This window comes from Anoplolepis gracilipes, chromosome 6, assembly GCF_047496725.1.
Source record: "Anoplolepis gracilipes chromosome 6, ASM4749672v1, whole genome shotgun sequence".
Lineage (NCBI taxonomy): Eukaryota > Metazoa > Arthropoda > Insecta > Hymenoptera > Formicidae > Anoplolepis > Anoplolepis gracilipes.
Window position 1 is genome coordinate 7,723,151 of NC_132975.1, and position 13,730 is coordinate 7,736,880.

Here is a 13,730-nt window from a genome sequence, read left to right on the forward strand (position 1 = left end):
TATTTGTTACAACCAATATTATAATTATAATTACTTTAACAGTCAATACAATACAAATGCGAAAGAGTTGAAAATTGTCAGGATATTTTACGAAAAAAAAACAACATTATTTAAGCAAATATTATTTACAGAATATTATTGTATGTTTTTATATACATATATTGTATAAGTATTTTATTAAGTATTTCAATGTATTTTTACTTCTGCATATTATCTAATTGTATGCAAAATCTTAATTTAAGAATTACAGTTTTCTATTTAACAATCAACTGCACAATTAACGTTGATTCTCCTTTAGAAACAAATATATCTATATGAACTATAGATGGAATGATTATGTCATTTGACGTAACTGTTTACAAAAAACTTATTTAACTTTGAAATATTAACTGACAATAATAACTGCCTAACAAATTATAACATCATTTGATATAATTTGCTTGAAAATAAGTTATATAACTGGTAATAGTAATTATCTGACCAACATACTGACGTCACAATTATGCAAATAATCGATAGTAAACTATCAATATTTGTCTTATCAAATGGAATAGATTAATAATGTAATTTTTTTTTTTACATTAAAGTTTTTCGTGAAGCTAATTTGATTAAAGCATATCGTACATTTTACACAACAAAAATGCAAGTAAACTTTATTCTAAATTCTAAAACGAGAATTTTTACATTTTTGTTTTCCATATTATTATTATATTATTTCGAGATTGTAATCATTTTTAAAAAGTTATTTAGAACTTTCAAGAAAAGAAGGAAACTATTGTTACAACTACGATAAAATAAAAATAAAAATCTAAGACTTTTTCATTTTATGTAAAAGCTTTTTAAACCATTATTTAAATATTTCTTTCAAAGATTTTCTTCTATACAGCGTTAGAATTTTGTCAAAAAATATAATGACTTAAATCGATTTAAATAAAAAAAAAATTATGAATTGTATAATAGAAATGTAAACTTGACACATTATTTTTATTATATTTCTGTACAGCAGATTATTCTACTTTCTATATTGTTTCATTTTTTATTTACCATTTATATCTATCTTACTTACTTTAGAATTCTTAATTCTCTCATTTTTTTCTGGAAATCTATGCCGCAGAATGCGCAAGCGCCATTCTCAATGGACCGACCCGCTTACCTTCGTCTATACAGAATTACATATAATCCTGACATTTTCCTTCATTAGTCTCACTTCAATCTTATAGTTGAGCAAAAACTTTTACGACTTCTATTTTCCGAACTTCATGTTGAATTCATTGTATCAGCGAAAGCTATTATGCCATCATTCTTTGTCTAACAGCAGTAGCTTCGTCGGTATAGTTGCCGCAATGTGAGCACGTGGCATGGACTGGCGACTTCGTCATATTGATCGACCTGAATCCGCGCTTTAATCGGCGCGTCGACTCGCGCGCTTGTCAGTTCCCTGAAAGCATCTGTGTAGCTCGCTTTTACGGTATAATCGCGGCCGCGTAGTCGCACCGTAGCATCTCACGAAACTGCATCGTGCTGCATTGTGCCCTCGTTAGGCTCATTTCGCTGTCGCCGTGCATCGGTGATGTAGACTTCGTCGATAGACACGCTGAAGTGTCCGAGCTTGCAGAGAGTGTGTAGGCGCAGAAGGGTGCCAGATATCGTTGCAGGGTCGACAATCGAATCCGAGATTGCGAGGGATGACAAGCAAAAGAAAATAGACTTGGTGTTCGAAACATCTTAAAAAAAAAGGATATCAGTGTTTGCTACGAAAAAATTGAAGCTTTTGGATCCAGTGGTGCAAAGAAGAAAAAGTATGTGCAAATTTAAGTCTACAAATGCATTAGAAATTTGCCTTAATTATAATTGTTGAATAACAAATAACGCAAAACTTTTCACAATACAGTATTTTGATTTTGTGTAGCTTTAACCACATATATTTCACTGAATATAATTAACTAAACATTTTTTTATCTGTTATTATTAATATAAAATGATACAAGATAACGTTACATATAAATAACGTAAAGATTGAAGAAATTATATATAGAACTTTATATCTGTGAAATCTGTGTTTCGAAGTGATTAAAAAAATAATTTTTAAATTTTTTGCCTTAGAATAAAAAAATAGGCAAATACTTAACATGGTATGAAAGAAAATTTATTCTAAAATACTTGTTAATTTTTATAAAAGAATTATATTATTTGATTTAATTTCTATTAATTCTTTTTTAATTCACGTGTTTTTTACAGAGGCAATAACTCTTTTATTCCAAATTTATGATTACAATATTTAATATCATAAAATTGTCAATTTATTTGGACAAATAGTGTATTTATTTCATATGTAATTTACCTTAATTGATATTGCAACTTAAATGTAAATATTTTTTAATGCTTAAATATATTTTGCATAAAATAATTTACTATTATCTATATAATTATCGTGAATTTCCATATTGGTGAGCATCGTGACTACTTAAACGATTTAGTGCGTTGTTATCTCATTTAGCTATTAAGTGCCTTAAATTAAGTTTCATGTTACAACAATTTTTAAATTTACATGCGTTAGCATACAAGACAAAGAAGATACAAAAATAATAAGAAGTTAATCAACTAATTTAAAAAGTGTTATTTTAAAGAAACTTTCGTAAATCAATTTTTATTTAATGGACACATATTCATACACATATGTACATATAATAAATACACACCTATAATAATAAATTAATTTAATAGTTATATATATATATATATATATTAAAAAAGACAAATTATTTTTTACTAATGGAAAAAAATAACCCGAAAGAAATATTTTAACAAATAAATAAAGTAACTATTTCATATAGCTATTCTCTTTATAATTTCAATTATTATTATCTCAAAAGCTTAGAATAAAATCAATGAAAAATATTTATTATAAATGATACTCAAACACAAAGCTAGATCTACGAATCTTTAAGAGAGATCTGTTTTTAGAAACCTGAATTTTATTATTATAAGATTGATTTGCGTAATTTCAGCAAAATTGTCTGAAATATATGGCCGAATCAGCTCGAGCATTGTTCGATGCTTGAGAAAGTCTCGATGTGACACAAAGCTAGATGATGTGTAAGGACAGGATGTGGACAAATCACTTGATAGTGGGTAAGTGCGTCTTTTACGAGCTTTCCATTTAATACTGAAAGATTTTTCTATATATTTCTGAGGAAGATAGCATTAAAATAAGCTTTTCACTTGCGCAAATATTTAAGCATATTTAATGTCTAGTTTCTATGGCTTGAAAAATTGGAAAACAACATACAATAATTCGTTTGCTTGGAATTTAAGACTAAAAAATAGTATACATAAAATATTAAATTATATAGTAAAGTGCAGGAGATATTTTTTTAGTGCAAATTTTAAGTTAACAAAGTATGAATAATGACAATTAATTATACATCGAGACGTACATCGGTAATTCTGGAAAAGTTTAATTTTATAAATGTGTACAACTTTTTATTTGCAATTGCTATAACTCTTGTTACGAGTTTAGATCGTGTAAATGTTATTACGTATTCGATTAATCAACACGCGTACGGCCGCTGCCTCCGTGCTGCTAGGTACGTGGACACGTACGTAACATCCATGAAAAAATTCCGCACTTGAAAAAATCTAAAGGACTGCGAATATAAAAAAATAGATATATGTCAACATTATATTGTTTTTTAATTAGTCATTTAAAAATAATTATGTTAAGAAAATAGATTTTCTGAATTTATAAATTTTATATTGAAATAAATATATTGAATATGAATTCTTTAGATTTCAATCAAATGCGGAGGTTTATTTTCAGAAAAGTGTGTCAGACATCTCCAAATTTTCTTGTTTAGTAATATTTTTGAGTGAATATCTTATCATTCAATATGAAGAAACCTGCAAAATATATTACTATATATGTATAATATATTTTATCTTTTTAAAATTTATTTTAATATTGTTTTATTAATTTTGTGTGTCTTTTTATACTTGCTTATTCCGCACATCTATTACATTTTTTATTTGATATTTTATGCTATTACACACGAGAAACTTTCCCATAAATTACACCGAATTCTATACGCCTGCCGCATAACAAACACCAAAACATGCCATTCAAGCATATAAGAATATCGATTTAGTTCACTTACCTCTTACAATATTTGCTATATAATACGCTTATAAACATGAGTTCATGTTCTACGCAGCAAGCCATGAGTAAAATGCAATCTTCTTCACGGACTTAAATAATTCTTACACGTATTCTGCAGAAGTTTTTAATTCTTTGCCCTTTTACACCTTCGCATATTACAATATTAAAAGTATGTAAGAAAATATAAAATTTTAAAGTTTAATTACTACCTACACATCGTTCTATATGTATATATTACCATTATATATATTATGTAACTTTAATTAAAGTATATTGAGACATATATTATGTATTATAAATGTTCTAAATCGTTCTAAATATATGTTATCATTATACATATTATGTAATTTTTATTAAAGTATATTCAGACATATCATGTATTATAAATTATGTGTATATTATTATAATCTCTATCTGTCATTTTTTCAATCTAGATAAGCATATAAAATAATATGTGTTTTTCAAAGTTCTTTTATGATCAGCCAAGAATGCAATCGAGTTTAATTTTTAGATTACAGCAGATATTACGTCATTTACTCTTGTATATTTTGTTCTATATACTGTATGCTTTGTGTATTCTATTTGCGTTCCTATATGCACCATGTATATGCCATATTCCATACCCATGTACATACTATAATCCATATCCTACGCTATATATTATATTTTACATTCTCGATTATCAAGCACTTCCTTAAGAGAAATATTTTATCATACATTAACTTCTATAAGAATAAGAAGTCTAGCAACTACAACGATTCGACAAATCTGGACGTGTCTGCCGCACGATTCCTTTTTGATCAATCGAGTGATAGCATTATTAGCTAGCGCAACCGTCAGCAGTCTCCAACATCATTAATATCAATACGCTAGAGCCGCGCTATAGAGGCAGTTGTAGTGATAGTTGCAGCCACCGTAGCCCGGCTGTATAATAGCGCTAGTACTATCGCTTGTATTATCAGATTCATATACACACATACACATCAAGTTACTTAAACTAGTAACCTAACCTGCGAATACACGTTGCTTACGTACATTGCCTAAATTGCAGTAACCGATCTTTCGTTTTCAGCGGCAATTGTACTCGCGGTTGCCAACGTCTGTCGTGCGGAGTGCCAGAGTGAGTGATTAAACCAGCTTACTCTCCTCGATGTGCCCGTGTCGTCGGAATCGTTAGGGACTCGATGAAGCTCGATGCGTCCGCGGCCAAGTGACTCTCGTCAGAGTATTCACTCCCAGGATCATCCTCTGGGGCCGGGGCAGAAGCGTTCTTTGCCGGAAATTAATCGGCCGAGTCCGCTTTCGCCCTGAACTGGACGAGAAACGTGGGGAATTCGCTTATTACGAAAAATCTGTCATTATGTCAACAATCGGACGTTGAGTTGTCAAATCAGAAATAAAATTACAAGTGTCAATTGACATGGTTTTACCCTATTCTCGTCCAGTCTCATCGAGCACACAGCCACGTCACCGAAGCACTCGCGCTTCTTTGTGCTGTGAAAAGCAAACGGTGCCTGATATTTGTTGTTTAGAGTTCACGCACGCGCGGGCGCTTGTTGATGCAAAAAATCTTACATGAGAAGATGTGCACGTGGAAAGCGATATGTTCGCGAAGTAAAAATCTCTAATCTCTTAGTTTCTAGATATCTCAATCAGCATGACTAAAATAACAAATCGAGATTGAGTAATTTAAATGAATAATTCCTATCTTACGTATTTGATTTCAAATTTATTAGCTTAATTTCTTTTTTCATTTTTTTATATTTTGGTCTATTATAACCGCTTGTTTAGCGTTAAAACATTTATAATATATATTTTATTGTCATAATTAATATATATTCTATTTTACAAATATATTTGTTATAAATATAATATAAAAAAAAATCACATTTAATACTAAGCAACACGAAGCCAAAATAAGGAGGTAAATATTCACATAAGGTCAGCCTTTACAGAACTTAATGATCTTGACATATGTTCAAAAGGTCATCACCCCGAGTAACATTCAAAAGGTTTTAGCCGTCGCTCGTTGTTTGTTAAAAAGTTATGAACAGAAAAAATCTTATAAAATATTTTTATTTTTTGGACACTACTTCATATATAATATTGTAATAAATATTTCACTACATACTGCAGTAAATATTATTAACTCTTTTAAAGAACAATAAGTTTAATCTTGTTAAAATGTCTCGGACAGTATTATTTTAGGTAAATATCTAGAAAAAGTCACATCTCGCCGATGATGTTGACCTTGATATATGTCAATTTTTTCCTAATAACTTAATTGGCGGTCTCGTTTAGTTTCTGAGATATGCGAATTTGAAATATTATAATTTTTCTACATATGTACATGTGCAATAGTACTAATAATTTTCATTTTTATTCGCGTGCAATAATATAAATATAAGCAAAGGAATATTTTCATAACACACACACACACGGGGAGGGGGGGTGCAAGGGGGGACCTTCGGCCCTCCCCGTCTACCTCGCTTCGCATGTACGTTGTAAGACAAAGCAAAGTTCACATGGGTTGCAATTTTCCACGCAAAGCGAGGTGGACGGGGCGGATGCAGGAGGGAGGGCCGAAGGCCCCCCCCTTGCACCCCCCCGTGTGTGTGTGTTATGAAAATATTTAAAATATATATCAAGATATAAAGTAACAAATACAATAATTATGGCATTTCGAAATGAAACATTTTTTGTTTATAACTTTTTAACAAACAACGAGCAACAGCTAAAACCCTTTGAACGTTACTTAGGACAGTGACAACATATGTCAAGGTCATTGACTTCTGAAAGGGCTGATCTTGTGTGAATATTTATCCTAGAATTATATATCATATCTATATTCTAGCAGCTCGCTCCATTTACTGTTACGAGTGCGATTCATGGACGGATCTCAGGTGCAAGGATCCTTTCAATTACACTGCACTACCCAGGGATCAACCACCCCTGATGACTTGCAACGGATGCTGCGTGAAAATGGTCCGCAACGCGAAATCACGTAAGTATTTAACTTTACTATAAAATATTTATTCTAGAAAGAATATAAATTTTTATATTAGATTAATTTTTAATTGATTAGATTGAAGAGGAAAATTTAAGCAAAAAAAATTTGATAAATATACACATATATATATTTGTCAAATTTATTTTGCTTAAATTTTCCTCTTTAAATCTATTTAATTAAAATTTAATTTAATATAAGAAATATATATATATATATTTATTTATTATAGTAAATATGTAATTAGTATTATAAGTTTTACTATGAAATATGTATTATATCTTTTATTATATTATAAATTATATAGATATGTATGATTATGTGGAATCAACCACTTTATAAGGTCGCAGGAATTTAATTGCTGCTTATCGTTTTCTTTTACTTGCAGCGTATGAGAGCGTGAGGAGAACCTGCACCTCGCAGCTACAAATAAACTTATTCATGGTGGACCACGTGTGCATGATGGAAAGTACCGGCACTGGTCACATGTGCTTCTGTGAGGAGGATATGTGCAATCGTGTACCCCCGACCTCGCGCTCGAATCCCGTACTCCTGCTGATCCTGTCGATCATCCTTGTTCTACGCTCGGCCGTCTTAGGAGCCTCAGCTTGCTTTGTAGAACGTTGCAATGATCACGTCGTATAACACTAATTAACTCGATCCACCCATCGCAGTGGCGTCCATCATATCCTTCGTAGAGATTCTAGCGAGTCGACAACACGACCACTCGTCGGAACGAACGATCGAGCTGGCTTCGATCTTGAAGGTTAAATCCCTTCTAGATGTAAAAGAAAGAAGTAGTTGAAAGAAAGTAAAAACCGATGGACGATCGACGTGTCGTTGTAGTTGTCATTGATTTTGTGCCTCTTTCAAACGCGCGTCATCGATCCATCGTGCGCGTGTAGAAATATAAAGTATATTTCTATGATATAAAAATTTTATCAAAGTTGCATATCTTATGATAGATAGTAGATGCATAACAGAAAATGCGGATGAGCTTGATATATTGAACGTTGCAAAGAAATATACATATATATATGGATAGTAGAGATCTTTCTTCGTAAAAATAATATTTATTCATCTATTCTTATAAGAGATTTTATTATGCATTATAATTAAATTAATTTTATACTTGAGAAAAAGAAGCTGAAGAAAGCTGAAAAAGAGCTAGTATTAATTTGCATTCTGTGAAACTTGATCACGTTATATAATTGTAATGTTTAATTCTATAATGACTAACAGAAACAAAATTACATTTTTTTTCTACTGCGAAAGTTGCACACAATCTGTGTACATCGTTCGTTCCGATCACTGGCCTTAGATAGCATCGAGAATATCTAAGCGTTTCTTGTGTAGCAATCATCCCGATTGTCCAATCGATTTCTCTGACGATTTTGACACGAGTTCGAGTTCTTTAGTTGCTCTTCGAGCAAGCACGGCTAGCATCTTTGCATTCGTGATAAGCTCTGAGGAAGGAATTTTACTAAAAAAAGAAAAAATATATAAAATAAATGTTTATATATATATATATATATATATATATATATATATATATATATACATCTATATATTGAATATTAAATATCGTAATCTGTTTGAATGATGCATTTAAACTACATAACATAATAATTTTATATGTAGTTATAATTATTATATAATAATTAATAAGAGAAGCATTTTCAATTTTGATAATAGTTTTCTGACTTATAGCATTACAAATTATTTCGAGTTATTTACCTAACTTTTATATAACTTGGTAAGATTTATATTTAATACTTGGTGCTTTATATATTATATTAGCTCATAATGTATCATGCAGTTTTGCACCAATTTTAGAGTTAAAAAAGAACGTTCCATTTATAAATCAACAAGTAAAATGGAATGAAATTGTTATGATTATTATCAATATTCGCTGAAATTGAACTCCTTCCTCGGCGTTGTCGTTGCATGTACTCAACCGTCGTCTGGGAAGATCGATGATGGATTAACCGTTTACCCTAATAGTACTACAAAGAGAAAAACCAATGTGGATACTCTAGTTTCCGGTTTTTTCTCACGAAGATGCACCTCACTGTGTCGTTTCTCTCATTCTAATGCGACAATGTTCGACGCGACTGGTCGAGTTTCGTACGATGCGAGAACTTGTTGAAAAGCACAGTAAATTGCACGACATATGGACGCCGGTCTGTATATAATACGTATAATTTGTGACAAATATTTGCATTTTTATGAGAATACTAAACAATTATTAATTTTGAAATAAAATTAAATAAACGAGTTAAGTTTTATTAATTTAAAATTTACGAATTTTTTCATGCAATAATGCAAATAATGTATAAAGATATTGAAAAGCAAATAATTCTTCAAGATAATAATTAAAATTTTACGTATAACAGAGAGAAATTGAAAAGACATCTTCCAGAATTATACTTTTGCGCATTTATATTTATCGCTTTTTATATGCGTTATTTTCTACAACTCTATTTAGTAAACTTAGTATTGCATGTTTATCTTTAAATAATTATTATGATAATACCAATAATATTGTAGAGAAAAACGGCGTTCATTCGTCAAGCAAATTTAATGAATTTAGCTAAACGCTTCCTTGATTCCACTCAATCACAACTCTCACTCACTGTTCTTCACACCGTCTTTCTCTCTCTTTCTCTCTCGTTCTCTCACTTTTACTCTCTTTATCACTCTTTTTATTCACTTAGCCTGAATCTTTACCTATGCACTCTTTTTTCGTTATCTTCATTCTTCAAGCGCAATTTTCTTGTAGATACCTTGTCCATTCGTTATTCTGATAAGACATTCTCATACTCGAAGTGAAGAAGGCATTGAGTTTATGATAGAAGGCGAGCTTGTATTATAGAAAGACTACTTTAGATGGCATGGTTGCAGCATGCACATCCAACAGACAGCACCAACAGATGCAGAAAGAACCAACCGGAACGAGCAGCGAGGATGACGTTTTTGAATCCCGGAAATTATCTAAATATACTTATGCGCACGTTTTTCGAAACTAATAAAGTCTTATCAAAAAACATTTTCTGTCTAAAAAAAATCTTAGAAAATTTATCTATAAATCATCGACATATAAAGATCAAACAGAACAGATTAAAATTTCAATACCGTTACTCAAAACTCTTTACTTTAATTTTGAAGATCATGAAGAGTTTTAATTCTAAAGAGAATTGTTTTAAGAATATAAAACTTAAATTTAAAATTCTTTTAGAATTTGAGAACTTGAAGAGTGTGAAAACTTAAAAAATGAAAATAATCTAACAATATATATACGAAAATTTTCTAAACATTTTCTGAAAACGGGCGCACTTAAGGGCATAATAAATCAATATAGTGACGAAGTTTTAATTTACAATTAGAAGAAAAATCGCGTCATAGACGAAAATGAAGTTGAGTGCATGGATTGTAGCGTTCACAGTCTGTACGAATTATGGAAAGTCAACGCAGAAAATTTTACTTTTAATCGCAAAATCTTTAATATAAATCTCTAATCATAAATCTATTATATCTCCACGCAGTAAAGATTAATATAAAATGTCTTATATATGTAAGTATATAATCATATATTTTTGGGAAAGAATGAAGAAAATAGAGATCAGGAGAAAAAAAATTTTCAAATCCCACTATATATGTAAATTGATTTTTTCTAAGTAAATATTCCTCTTTCTTATATAAAAACATTTTTTATATATATCTGTAGAATACGTAATGTGCTTTATAAAATATTTCAACTTGATTGTTTTAAATAACTGTTTCTAATTACTATTTCAGATAAAATATCTCATATTTTACAGCTTATATTTAACTGTGATCTAATATGCAGGAGACAGCTTTGGCGTTCGACTTTCAAATAGCCGTACAGCAACACCTTGCATGAGACTGCATGACCCTATCGTTATTATTCTTGCGTGTGAACGAATATTCCACTTCCACAGTCACTGGTTGAAAGCGAACAGCGTTTTTATACATACACGTTCAATTTTTAAATGTTATTATATATACATTAACGAATTATATGCGTGTTGTATACACGCAATCAATGAAATTTGGAAGCGCTTTAAAATTTTTCCACGCTTATACGGATTCAAAAGGATCGAGCATGCTGCTGTTTCTTTCCACCCATGACTTGTCCGAATGCAATAACAACAAGAACAATAACAGCATTAACAAAAATAACAGTTATAACAACTATAACAACTATAAATAACCCACGATACCTTCCACCCCGACTAATGCAACGCAAAACAGACGAAAAGCAAAGCACAACGTGGGCCTTCAGCTTCGTTTGTGCCGCTGTTAACGAGCTTGTCGCTTCTGATAATAATCATTATTCAGTTCCTTAATCTCACTCGATCAGATTTCAATCATTCAGCAAGGAAAACTGTTGAATCATTGACTCGTGACATTTGAATTTAGTACACATCGGTTATACACATTAAATAAAATTTATATAAATAAAAAATTTATATAATATAAAATTTCTCTTAGCTCTCTATAGTATTTGTGCCGACAATATGAAATGTATTGGTGAAATAATTTGATTTTTTAACGGGGGGGATACAAGTAGTGTTTTTTCACCGTTAAAAAATACAAGAGTGAGTGTAAAAAATTTATATGTCATCGATTGTCACTCGATGATGATGCAATCGTCGTCTCTGCCGAATGCAACCGTCGATCGACGGAATCGCTCGCCACTGGCACGGCCAAGCTGAACGCGCATGTCCTCACAGAGAGGCTTTCGAAGCGGAGCCTCTTGCCAAATAAGCTTCGGTGCTTGCTTGACCGATGGCGAGCAGACCGACGTTTCTCTGGCAAGCCATGCGGCTCGTGTCGCGTCATTTGTTCATTGTCGCACGCGCGGCTGCGAGGCTACCCGTTCACGTTTCTATCGCGATCTATGCCGCTCTTTTATCGCACCTCTAATTCCTTGAGTTTCCTCTGTTCCTTCAATCTATTTCATCCAGCATCCTTTAATTTTCCAATCTGACGCGCCTTGTTCTTATGTCAGACATAAGCGCGAGGAAACTGTTCGAGTTGAACTGTACTCGATTTTTTAACAGGTATCTCATAAATTGATGTTGTCACTTTCTTATGAGAATGGGTTTCTTTGATTTAAAAAAAAATGATCGCGATATTTAAAAAAAAAGCTCATTTTCTTTCATGAGCTTTTAAAGCTCATTTATATCTTTAAATATATCTATGTAGAGACAAAAATGTCACTACTCACGTCATACTCTTTATTATAAAGTGAAAGACTATGTGATTATAGTTTATAAAAGAAGAGCTAAGTTAAATTGAGTTTTTAATTAAGTCAGTTAAATATAGTTATCTCTAGTTTATTAATTCTTTCTCGTACAATTCTAAATCGTAATACACTAGTAAAAATACAAAATATTTCCTGAAATGTATATACATATATACATATTTTAAAATATTTTTGGAATAAATTCAGAATTCAGCCAATTATCTCTGACTAGCAATTTTTTATCATTCTATGATCATAAATGTGTATAAAAAATATGGAAAAAAATGTTGACTGACAATAATAAAACAGTCGAGAGAGCACGTTTCCTCGTTCCACGTCTGAGTCGCAACGGAGACACAGGAATTTCGATATCGAATCCTTACCAATAATAATCGGTACTAAAACTAGCCTCGCAGCTGAGAAGTATCCACGTGTGTAACTAGTAAATCAGTCTATTTGCGATATGGATTATTTAGCGTAGCAATGACACGCAGAGACAAATAGATTTAAGAAAGAATATTTTAATCCTTTAACCTAAATTACTTAAATTTCTAATTTTATGTATTAGACGTATAATATTTGTCTTAAATTTAAACAAATATAATGTTGCATAAATAAAGTAAACCCAAAATGACGGTTAAAGGATTAATTTTTTGGAATACATTGTATTCCTATAATATTATACTTCTATACGATACATGTACGATTGTATAATTGTATCAATATATATGTATGTATAAGAGATAATTTAAAGAAATAACTTTCATTTTATTATAATAATTACAAAGTTGTGACATGTGTTAAATTTTATTTGTAAGATGTAAGAGTAAAAGACGCGATAAACATATGCATATATAATAATATATTTCTATTATCGCCTATGTTGAAAAAATGTAAAATGACGATAAACATGTCTCTTGTTCTCGTTCTAAATAATTAACGTATTTTACCATATCACTAGGCTTTAATCTATTTTTGTGAATTTCCATAAAAAAATATCGATTTAACTTATATTAATTAAATCCAGCTAAATCTTATTTCTATAAAGTAACAAAAAAAGTTTTTCTTATTCAAATATATTTATAGTATTAAGCTTTTTGCTTTTATTATTCCGGCATATTCTGTTGCAAATTTGTAAATAACTTTGCAAGGAAAAGGAAGAAATATTTTTTTTAAGTTATACAATAAATTCACAAGAAAGAGTTAAGTATATATTTCATGATTTTAAATTTAATGATAATATATATAAAATAATTCTTAGATGAAAGATAATTCACTAATACCTTAATGCTCAA

At 30.6% G+C, this 13,730-nt stretch overlaps 2 protein-coding genes and 1 long non-coding RNA gene across 7 annotated transcripts in view; 2 read left to right on the forward strand and 1 right to left on the reverse strand.

Annotated features, from left to right (window-relative positions):
* The window catches only part of Hr3 (nuclear hormone receptor 3 ROR-beta), a 190,000-nt gene that overhangs the window by 49,751 nt on the left and 126,519 nt on the right, over nucleotides 1–13,730 (forward strand). The window lies entirely within an intron of this gene.
* Qvr (glycosylphosphatidylinositol-anchored protein quiver) lies at nucleotides 1,412–10,684 on the forward strand. 3 transcript variants are annotated; one of them, XM_072895132.1, is made up of 5 exons: nucleotides 1,412–1,799; nucleotides 3,009–3,132; nucleotides 5,229–5,276; nucleotides 7,011–7,160; nucleotides 7,552–10,684. In XM_072895132.1, the coding sequence occupies exons 2-5, from the start codon at nucleotides 3,090–3,092 to the stop codon at nucleotides 7,806–7,808; spliced, it is 498 nt and encodes a 165-aa protein (XP_072751233.1). In that variant the 5' UTR covers nucleotides 1,412–1,799; nucleotides 3,009–3,089; the 3' UTR covers nucleotides 7,809–10,684. The 3 variants fall into 3 exon arrangements, with proteins under 3 accessions (XP_072751233.1, XP_072751234.1, XP_072751236.1); XM_072895133.1 differs by having other exon boundaries at nucleotides 1,414–1,799; nucleotides 7,014–7,160; XM_072895135.1 differs by lacking the exon at nucleotides 5,229–5,276 and having other exon boundaries at nucleotides 1,414–1,799; nucleotides 7,014–7,160.
* Nucleotides 3,962–5,706, reverse strand: LOC140667318 (uncharacterized). Its single transcript, XR_012046982.1, has 2 exons — nucleotides 5,587–5,706; nucleotides 3,962–5,468 (listed from the first exon to the last, which is right to left on the reverse strand). It is a non-coding gene; the product is annotated as an uncharacterized lncRNA (long non-coding RNA).

Coding starts and splice junctions, on each gene's coding strand:
- Qvr (XM_072895132.1), top strand. CDS start 3,090: ATGATGTGTAAGGACAGGATGTGGACAAATCACTTGATAGTGG. Junction 3,133..5,228: donor GACAAATCACTTGATAGTGG/GTAAGTGCGTCT, acceptor TTTCGTTTTCAG/CGGCAATTGTACTCGCGGTT. Junction 7,161..7,551: donor GGTCCGCAACGCGAAATCAC/GTAAGTATTTAA, acceptor TTTTACTTGCAG/CGTATGAGAGCGTGAGGAGA.